Source organism: Triticum dicoccoides, chromosome 6B, assembly GCF_002162155.2.
Source record: "Triticum dicoccoides isolate Atlit2015 ecotype Zavitan chromosome 6B, WEW_v2.0, whole genome shotgun sequence".
In the NCBI taxonomy this organism is placed as follows: domain Eukaryota; kingdom Viridiplantae; phylum Streptophyta; class Magnoliopsida; order Poales; family Poaceae; genus Triticum; species Triticum dicoccoides.
Window position 1 is genome coordinate 100,534,387 of NC_041391.1, and position 11,144 is coordinate 100,545,530.

At 40.9% G+C, this 11,144-nt stretch overlaps 1 protein-coding gene across 2 annotated transcripts; it reads right to left on the reverse strand.

The window, feature by feature from the left end:
• Positions 1 to 4,646: 4,646 nt before the first annotated feature.
• On the reverse strand, positions 4,647 to 8,412 carry LOC119325343. Of its 2 annotated transcripts, XM_037599093.1 has the most exons (11): positions 8,037 to 8,412; positions 7,716 to 7,954; positions 7,412 to 7,618; positions 7,212 to 7,316; positions 6,882 to 6,983; positions 6,386 to 6,757; positions 6,049 to 6,303; positions 5,711 to 5,968; positions 5,595 to 5,633; positions 5,261 to 5,513; positions 4,647 to 5,140 (listed from the first exon to the last, which is right to left on the reverse strand). In XM_037599093.1, exons 2-10 carry the CDS (start codon positions 7,917 to 7,919, stop codon positions 5,274 to 5,276), a joined length of 1,782 nt encoding a protein of 593 aa, XP_037454990.1. In that variant the 5' UTR covers positions 7,920 to 7,954; positions 8,037 to 8,412; the 3' UTR covers positions 4,647 to 5,140; positions 5,261 to 5,273. The 2 variants fall into 2 exon arrangements, with proteins under 2 accessions (XP_037454990.1, XP_037454991.1); XM_037599094.1 differs by lacking the exon at positions 8,037 to 8,412 and having other exon boundaries at positions 7,716 to 7,987.
• Between the last annotated feature and the right edge of the window lie 2,732 nt (positions 8,413 to 11,144).

The window sequence follows — 11,144 nt, forward strand, 5'->3', positions numbered from 1 at the left end:
GGTAGTTACCCCCTAAGCAATAGCCCTCCACGTGTCCCACCCTAGCAGCGAACAAACGGGTCGCTGGGTTCCAAAAGGATCCGATATGGCTCACCTAATTAATCAACGATTTAAATCTATATCTATACCTACTATTAAAGCAAGGTGATATTCTTAGTTTCGTCCCGCAATTGATTTTTTTTTCTACCATTAGTTTTCGTCCCGCAATTGATTTTTTTTTCTACCATTAGTTTTGGTCACGTGCGAGATGGCGAGGTGGTACTAAAGTCACGTACGAGGTGACGAGGTGGTACTAAAGGGCTGATCTCAATTTTAAGTCCGTTGCTTTAAGTCCGTTGATGGGTGCTGGGCCTCCTGCACAAAGAGCAGGTCAACAAGCCACGGACAAAGCGCCTTCCCGGGCTAGGAGTTCGTTTGGGCCGCTGCACTATGCTGGGTATTTCGGCTCAGTACTCCCTTCCTATACGATTGAAAAAAAAGGCAGGTTTCTCAAAAAAAAGAGGCACGTCTTAACCTTGTCCGACTCTGCATCAAAATAACACCAAAAAGGTATACACGGGAACTGAAAAGTGAACACGCTTATAAAAGAGAGGTACAACAGTCCGAAACCTACTTGAGATAAGGTACAGTTGGTGCTACAAATACACCCATATGTCCACGCTGATTCTCACACAATCCCGTTCTTTGGTTCAATTAACCAGAATCAGTTTCACACGTGCCTTGTGAGCTTCAATTCAAGTAAGCTGTTTGACAAGTCAGGTTTACATCAGGTACTTTTCTTATCTGTTTCCATGCATGACAAATTTGCATCCCGTTTTCATTAAATAGAGCCAAAGGCACATACTTGGCAGCAGTATGTTAATTTGACAGAACATATCACATAGGTCAATGACTCTTACGATGAAGATAGCAGAAACTTTACTTTTAGGCAGTCTGTTTCTTCTATGAGAAAGGAAAAGTAAACTAACACAAATATAGTTTGAACTTCTAGCAGCTAGATTCGCCTATAGCCATACCAAATTCTCCCCTTTTTCAGTCTGGGTTGTTTGCTCTGTCTGTGCGCGCTTCTCAACTCACCTGTATGCCCCTACACCCTGATCAGAACATGTGCAACAGATCATTGGTCAATGATACTGAAAGTAACAATTCAGACTTGTAGGACATTCTATTTCTGCTATGAAAAAGGGAGTGCAAACAATATCAATACAGCCTGAACAGCCTCAAAGATTTCCCCAGAAGAAATATATAATTCCTTTGTTTGCATTGCACTTGCTAATGTCAGTGTTGTTTGAAGAATAAATAAATAATAATTACTTATAATTGAAAAATCTCATGCAGACAGGCATTTCTGACAATCTCCAGTAATGGATGCTAAGGAACAAAGAAGAAAAAGAGACAGAGAGCGTTATGCACAGATGACCGATGAAAAGAGGCAGGAGCAACTCAAAAAACGCCGTGAAGCCTATCAAAAACAGAAAGAAAAAATAGCAGAGCACAATGCACAGATGACCGATGAAAAAAAACAGGAAAAACTCAAAAAGCGCCGTGAAGCCTATCAACAAAAGAAAGAAAAAATATGCGCCCAACAAAGGCAGATATATGCAAATATGGAGCCAGCACAAAAGAAAGCTAGAATAGAAAATATAAATGAGTTGAAGCGCAACACAGCAAGCAAAGACTCAATTGCAATGGAGAACCCTGCATATATTGCAACCGAACAGGAAGTTAGTACTTCTAACTTTCTTGTAAAACACAAAAAACATGTGACGCCAGGAGAAAGACAAGCATTGCTACACCGTCGTAACGAAGAATTCATGACAAGACGGCCGAAAACTGCTTCTGAAGACGCTTCCATGACGGAAACCGGCAACGATGACACAGAACCTCTACAGCAACCAGAAGTCATGATTTACGGTAATACTCTAAATTTTATACAATAGACTGTCACTCAAAATAGATATACACATGTCTGGACAACTAATCATCTTTTCTGGACAGACATCCCCTCATCAATGTTTCCAAGCATCAAAGAAGTGGATGCCCCAACACAAACATCTAATGTAGCTTCGTGGGACGACATTCCCTCTTCAATGTTGCCAACAATCAAAGAAGTAAATGCATGAATACAATCATTATATAATGATGATCACGGTAAGATTACCAATATCATATATACTATTATCCAATACAAAGATTATATGTATGTGTGTGTATGACAATAAAAAATTACTACACAGGTAATGATGAAGTAATATGTGAGAGAAATGCAATCATCAAAGTGGTAGATGCACCAACACAATCAATTTACAATGAGGATCACGGTAATGATAAAGTCATATTTGAAGAAGACACAAACGAGTACGAATACATGTTTTCGGGTCAAGGTATGCTCAGTACAATTTAAATATATTTGCATCTTATACTGACCCTATACTAATTTTTTGATGCTACAAAACAAACTAGAATGGGAAAGAGAAGTGGAAATCGAAATCACAGAAGATGATGAATTTCACAACTCCGACCCGTATGATTTCGTCTATAGCAACATACCGAAGAACACACATGTGCTCAAAACGGTACCAAATTGCAGCTTCTGCCATGCAACAAAATTCAAGAATGAAACTAAGGGGCTATGCTGCAGAAAAGGAAAGATAAGACTAGCCAATCCAGATACACCACCTGAGCTCAAGAGACTTTGGACAAGCAACGACTCTGATGCAAGACATTTTCGGAACAATATAAGATTTTTCAATGGACACTTCTCGTTTACTACTTTATACTGCAACCTTGATAAAGAAACAACCGACATACGAACATCTGGTATATTAGTTAAAAAATTAGATAGCGGTTCTGTTGCAACTAACCTCGCGAGGTACTGGCTGGCTAATTGCATGCATGCATGCATCGAGTAGAATCGATAATGATAGGCACGTGCTCCTCCTACATGCAGGTACGTGCTTACATCCTAATCTTAGGTATATACTCCAGGTAGAAGATAGATGGTTCTTTTTTACAATATGTACACAGACTCTTGTTTGGCCTATGGACCTATCATTTTAGTGGAATTATATGTATGTATATTTAAGAATAATAAACTAATTACAATACATATAGGGAAAGTATATTTACTTACAAAAGTATTGAATATCACTCATGGAAAATAAGTATGTGTATATAAATATTTTATTGAAGTATGGAGAATATACAATAACTTTTTTGCAGTATGGAGTAATATTTTTGGTGTATGGAGTATCGAGTTTATCGTATATTATTTTGAAGTATAGAGTATGGAGTATGAAATATGTGGAGTATGGAGTATGGAGTATGGAGTATGAAGTATGTGGAGTATGGAGTATGACATACGTGGTGTGTATCTTCATAAAGTAGGTAGTATGGAGTAGGTAGTATGGAGTATATCTGTGAATTCAAAAAAGTTTAATATATACCACACAGGTGAGTGGAACAATACAATTTTATCCATGGCTCAACTGTCTCTTCGAGCTCAGACTGAACGATTATCTACATTCATTTCACAATGGAGTTTGTTGTCCGAGTAGATCCTATATATACAACCATACTTTGTAGCCGCCGCCGCACTGGAGCAGTCACCCGTCGACCATTTGTTGTAGTACGTCGCGCGGCTGCTGCTACACCGTTGTCTTGCTGCCGGAGCGGTATCCTGTCAGCTGTGTAAACCGCATGTCATCGTGGCCGCCGTCATGCCAGAGCAGTCACGGAGTCTCCCCTTGGCCGCCGTTACACCTGCACATTGAGGCAAAGTAGAGTTAGTCGTTGTGCCACAAAAAATAGTATTTATAAAATGAAAATGGTGAAGTAGCATTAGAAATTAGTATCGTGTATATGTGGTAGTATATATGTACTACTATGTGAAAATAATGTATGGAAGTACGTGGAAAAAAGTACTCCTAGTATGTAGTATTGGAGTTTCATGCATGTAGATGCATTATCATCAGGATCCATCATGCACCATATTTCTTTCCATATGTGTTTGCTTACATAGATCTTTTTTCAAGTGGTAATGTGTGGTCGTTGCATTGCTCACCTCGGTGGCATCCGCCGTCGTCATCATGCAATCACCGTACGTCGTTGCGTCTAATTAACCCTGAGCCGTCGTCAACGGTGTGAATCACTCCTAGTTGCTCGCCTCAACAGGCTACTCCCAGACAGTGCTTGTAGCCTATTCATCATCTAAATAAAGCAGATGAAAGTTCAAACTTCAAAGAGCAAGCAATGAAACATAGGAACCTGTGGTGCACTACAACACGTATGTCAATTGCAGGCACTTTAAAATGCCTCAAAAAGCCCCTATAATGCCAGCTTAGAGAAAAGAAGGCATTTTCCAAATATGCTAGAGATGGTCACGAAGGGAAAGGTCTTCTGAGGCATTTTTCTAGAACGCCTCCAAAGGTCAACACAGAGGCATGTTTAAAACGCCAGCAAGCTCAATTTGAGGCATTTTTCCACAATGCCTCAAAAAGATTAAACGCAGGCATTTTTTCAGAACGCCAACAAGCTCAATTGAAGGCATTTTTTTAGAATGCCTCCAAAGACTATTTGCAGCATTTGTCATGATGCCTCTAAAAATTATGCCAGGCATCTCTCATACTGCCTTCAAGACATTTTTGTGGCATTTCTAAAGAATGCCTCAAAACCATTATGTGGCGTCTTTTGTATTGCCTCCAAAATGTTTCCAGGGCACATAAGAATGCCACAAACTTTACATATGCATAATAAGAATATGATAAAACCACTATTACAACAAGCTCAATAATTTGCATCTAGCTCTGTAAAAACACACATACAATAGAAAAAAAGATTGAGAAGCTTGCATCGGCTAGAAGTATCATCGTGCATGCGAATAATGCAAAGCATCACCATCAGAACATCTTCACAAATTCAGAAACAATATCAAAGTATCAATCAGAAACACACAGGTCACTTCCTAATGTTGTGACAACAATACGAACAAGTGTTCCAGCTTGATGCAAGAGCAATCCAATCAGCAGTGTACCAGCATAAGAGCAAGCCAATCTTAGACGGGCACACACAAGGGCAAGCAAATCAGCGATGTGTCACCTTCAACTTCAACCTTGAGCAGTGTACCAGCATTTCTAGGCTTCTACAAGAGCAAAGAATGTTCTCAGCACTGTAACAGGGTTACAGAGACATGCATGCAAGAAAAAGGGGCCAGGAAACCTCATGCTCTAATTCACTACAGGAAAAGGCATGTACAACTCACCTATGACCATCTTTCATGTTTCCCTGCCCGAATTCCTAAGTATGTTGTTTCCGGTTGTAGCAGAGATTGCTTGAGTAGCTTTTTTCATTCTTGTTGTTTTAGAAACCTTCTTTCTCTTCAGTGTATTACTCACTGCACCTTCTGAAGTACTGCAACCAGTCTCATGGTTGGTCACCTGAGTTCCACTAGTTGTTTTGTTGGGATCCACATTCTCGCTATTCTTGAAAGACACCTGACTACAAACACTAGAAACCTACAATTGGGTAAAAACAAAAATCATGTATAGTTATACATAATATGAGCACAAAACCAAAACTATGAGCTATGATAGTACCTTAGAGTGCAGCACGGTAGTACGATCTGTTTGCATAATCTGCATAAAAAAGAGTTCAGAATAGTTGCATATACAAGAACAGGGCAAATGAGATAGCAAAGTGTCATGTATCATACATTTTTGCGTGGCCATGGAATACACCTAGCTTGGGCATTTCCTAGCTTGTTTATTTTCCCTTGTGCAGGAGGCAGCTCAGTTGTTTCTTTGAGCACGACGTTGACAAGAACTTCAACACAATCAGCTAGTGGTTGGCCATCAATAGCTTTAGCTTTTCTATCAGTTTTCTGAATGGTTCCCATTGCCACCACACTTGCACTATTTGGCGACGTCAAACTAACTTCCATGCCACACTTTATGGTATCTTCTAATCCATCCTGTAAGTTGCAATGGTACTAAGTAACCCTTCTAATTCGCTAGTTGGTTAATAAGTTGAGACACATATAGAAAAAATCACCTTTGGCCCATTTTGGAGCGGTGTTTGAAATATTCCTGGTTTCTTATGTTTAGTTGTCTTTGTCTTCTTTGGTTTTGGCACAGGCGCAAGACTTGGTAGTGCTGATTCTGTTGTCTTTGATTCCAGTTGGGATGCCTTCACCAACTTAGAGTAGCCATTGCCTTGGAGCAGCCTTGGAGCAGCCATTGCCTCGGATGCCTTGGTAGTATATGAAAGTGAAGTTGCTTGTTCTTCGTCATTCATGGTTTCCAAGTCCTAGTATGTGGAAACTCATATTTAGCTACTAGTAAATGCTCAAATAATGTGACTGAATATAAGAGATGAAAACAAGAATCACCTTAGAAGGTTCTTTATTTGGAAGCTCCTTTTCTGGAATTCCTCCCATTTCAACAGACCCCCTAGAAGCTATGATCAAACTTTTTAGCTCATTGTACTGTTCTGCCATTCTCTCACTCTTGGCCATCATTGAAGTTTGATTTGCCAGCAGAGTATGCACCACATGCCGAAGCTCCATGTTCTCTTGTTTAGCAACATGTAGTTCAGCTTCAACTTGAGCAAGGCGCTCCGAAGCGACTCCACCTACTAATAGACCAAGGCCACTTGGCCTTCCTTTCTTTCCTTTTGGGAAAATTGATGAATAAAGATCACCATCACGGGCCTCCTCACCAATCAAAGAAGGATCTTCCCGAATCCTTTTTTTAATTTCATCCTGAAAGGTTCGTATAACAGTAGGGTTGCAAGCATGAATTTTGTGAAGCACTGAACACAGCAGTATCAAGTGAAAGCTAACTAGGAATATAATAGAACAGAGCACTATGAAGTGAACTACATACCATTTTTACTTCGCTTTGTTGGTTGACTGGATATCCATTGTTTTTCGTATGCGTAACCACGTAAAGCTCGGCACGCCCAATTTCCCTACCCTCTACCATCTCCTGAAGCAGAGATGAAATGTTGATACAATAGTTACACAAGTTAAAAAGGACAAAGACACTAAGGCAACAAATCTAGACAGCAAATCTGTCCACAATTCAGCTGTGTACATATGAGAGGCAGAATAAGTAAGGTCAGCCTTCCTCGACACAGCGGTGTGGGTCCCGTTGACACAAAGAACAGGGCAAATGAATATTATGGGGTAAAATAAAACAAGGAATATTGATTACCATTTGATCAAGGACAACTGCAAAACTTCGTGACCCAGCGGTGTGGGTCCCGTTGCATCCCTCGAGTTGCGATGCCCGAGTGGCTTTGTTTCTCTCAGATTTTTCCTGGGCACACAAATATGGTGAAGAAACTCATAACAAGCTTATATGTGGAACACATATTTAGCATAGGATACAAAACTACACCATTGAGTACTCACCTTAGCTTTCTCTGTTCTCCAGTGTTTTACTAGCCACTCCCACTGTCCAATTGGAATTCTATTATCACAACCATTAAGAATATTCCGTGCCCGTGACAAATCAGCTTTGTAGTATTTCCTCTTTAAAACAACCTTGAAGTCTTTCCATTTTTTACTAGCTGATCTCAACACCCATCTTTTGTATGACTCATCAATGTTGAAAAAAGCCTATAATAAAATACAATTGTGACAACTTGTTCGTTGAAGAAAAAAATGACTTGTTTGTTGAAGATGCAAATATATATGTTAGATTGCGTTGACATACCTGGACAGAACCCCACAACTTTTCTTTCTCTAACTTTGGTACTTTGCTCCAGTTTTGAGCAGCTAAGGACATTTCTTTTCCTTTCACTAGGGTTCCAATAAAATTTGTCAGCTTGCAAGTCTTCAAACCACATGGCTGACCAAATCTGTTGAACTTCAAATTGATCTTGTTATCAACATCATGTTCTTTCCAGAAGCGCCTCATGTGAGTAGGTCCTCTTCTAGTCTTCTCTACAACTTCTGGTATGTGAACAGATAGGAACTACCATTAGGCCCATGAAAAACAAGCACATGTAAATTCTTTTATGCCCTCAGAACTAACCATGTGTTTTCTCCTGTTCTTGTCGAACTTCCTCTTCTTCTTCATGTTCATCTTCTTGTCCAGACTCACCTTCTTCATCTTCCGATTTAGTTTCATCACCATGTTCTCAAACACATTCTTCTCTATGTGCATAGGATCCAGATTATGACGCAATAGAAGTGTTTCCCAGTATGGCAGCTGAAAGAAGCAACTTCTCTTTCTGAATATTGAAGTGTCTTGCTGCATGCTTGCATCATTCTCATCTACCTGATTACGGTGTCGCTTCCTGCTGCTCTTCTGCTGCAGCTTCCCATACGTAGTTTTCATGTCCTTTGTCAATACTGAAATGTCATGTGATGAAAGGGGAACGGGAGGCTCTCGATGTTCCAAAAAACCATCAAATGACTCAGCATCAAATCGAAACTCGTGATTAGGTTCCAAGAATCTGCGATGTCCCATATAGCATTTCTTGTGTCCATTCTTTAACCAAAGAGAGCATGTCTCTGATAGACAATGGGAGCAAACTGCTATATTTTCTCCAGACAAAGATCCACGCCCAGGCCAATCACTTATTGTGCATAGTAGTGCGGCACGTAAGAGAAACTTCTTAGATCGAGAGGCATCATAAGTCCAGACTCCATCATTCCAAAGCTCCAAAAGATCATCTATGGTCAGCTGCATGTAAACATCCATGTCTTTCCCTGGAGATTTTTTACCAGGAATGATGACAGAGAGGATAAAGTTTGATTGCTTCATACAAATCCATGGAGGAAGGTTGTAGGGGATCAAGACGATAGGCCATATGCTATATGAGAGATTCATATTTCCAAAAGGGTTGAAACCATCAGCTCCCAATCCAAATCTAACATTGCAAACTTCTGAACTGAAGTCTTTGTGAATAGCATCAAAGTGTTTCCATGCAGGTGAACCAGCTGGGTGTCGTATCAAGCCGTCCTTTGTGCGGCCTTCGCTGTGCCACCTCATATCTGATGTCGTCTTTGTAGAAGCGAACAACCTTTGGAGTCTCTTCTTTAGCGGGAAATGACAAACCACCTTTTGAGGCACCTTGTGGACACGCCTTCCATCAACTCCAGTATTTACGCTCTTCCATCTACTTGTGCCACACACTGGACATGATATGGCATCAGCATGTTCCTTCCTAAATAGAATGCAATCGTTTTTGCATGCATCTATACTATCATATCCAATACCAATGGCTTTCACAAACTTTTTGACCCCATGAAAATTTTTGGGCAACGCCTGACCTTCTGGAAGTGCCTCCTTAATTAGCGTCAATACCTCATCAAAGCATACATTGCTCATTCCCCTCATATTCTTGATATGAAGCAACCTCACCAAAAATTGCAGCTTCGAGAATCTTTTGCAACCTGGGTACAACTCTTGGTGTCCATCATTAACTAATCTATAGTATGCCTCAGCATCATCGTCCAAATCATCTTCAGACTCTTGCTCCTCTCCTAAAGTACGAGTATCGTACATTCCAAATCCTTCTAGTAGCATCTCATGCATCTCATCACTATCAGCATATTCTTCAAACTGTGAACTAGGAGCAGTAATTGCTTCGGAGGGCCGCATACTTTCTCCATGGTGAATCCATATGGTATATCCGGACATGAATCCATCGCAAATCAAATGATCATAGACTTCATGCTCACCTAACCAACGAGAGTTTACACATATCTTGCAAGGGCAGAGAATCCTACTATTTTTTGCTGACTCACGGAAAGCAAATTGTATGAAGTTGCTAGTTCCTTCAGAATACTCGGCGGAAGACCTTGCTGCTCGCATCCAACTCCTATCCATTCTCAACTGAACAAAACCAAGTTCTTCAACATGAGGTGCTTAGAAGAAGTTATGTAACATACTAAAGCAGAGGCCACATAAAAATTCTATAATAAATATTTGAATGTGAGCAGAAGCAAAGAGGAATTTCTAGAAGCAGTGTCAGTTTAACTAGCAAAAATAACAAATCAACTTAAGGTTGTTCCTTGTCGTTGTTGCACACTACTTCTGGGAGTACAACTAGCTTATTGTGCAAGTGCCAGTAATTAGTGTTATATATAGTACTAAGCTACATGTATTGATCAGTTCAGTGCTTCTCCAACAATAGTCAAACTGCACAATGTCGTGCCAAAATGATTGTTCATACAGAACATCTAGCACAAACACAAAAGGGAAGTAAAATGAAGTAGAAAAATTCAGGGGCATTACCTCAAACACCTTGTGTGCACCGGAGCGTTGGATCAAGAACAGCAACAGAACGTGGGCGAGTCTGGCATGGGAAGGATGAAGCTGATGCGTGCGAGGCCACCTTCTTCCTCCTCCTCCTCCTCCTCCTCCGCCGCCTCCTCTCCGGTGCCTGGATATCCCCTCTCCTTTGGGTCTCCTTCACTCGGTCACTGCAATCCCACCGCGAGATCGCGAAGGAGAGAAGAAGAGGTCCAGCGCGGGATGGCGTTGCCGGCCGCGGCGCCGCGGCGGCCGCTACGCCTGCGGCAGCTCCGGTGTGGGACACCGGTGGCGGAGGCTCCGGTGGCAGCGACGACGCCCCAAGCGGTCGATGCGAGCAGATCGAGTCGATCTTTTGTTTTTTGTTTTTTATTACTAGTACATATGCCCGTGCGTTGCAACGGGCAAAAAAATTGACAAAACCCGTTTTATGTGTCATTATGCTTCACTTATATTCAAGTTTGACAAACCTTGAAATAAGGTTACCCTCATCTGTAAGGTGCATATGCGGGTGTTTTGTCATGGGTTGAATTATCCTTATTTGGATCATGAAGTGTTCATGTGAGAAGCCACACTAACGTCCTTCATTGGCGCATACTTAAGCTCCGTACTTCCATCGAATGGAAGAGAAGTTGTGCATAAAATAGTATTTTAGTGGGAGAAAAATACAACGTGATTCTTAGTGCTTCTCCAACGCCAAGCCACAAAACGGACAAAGCATCCGTCCATGGACCGGGGACCAGTCTGTGGGCACTGATGCACGAGGCGGCCATCCAAAACTATCCACGTAAGTGCAATTGCATTTCAGAAGAAATTTAATGAAAGCGAACAAATTTGATGGGTATTTAAATAAACTGGACGATATTCATTCACACTTGA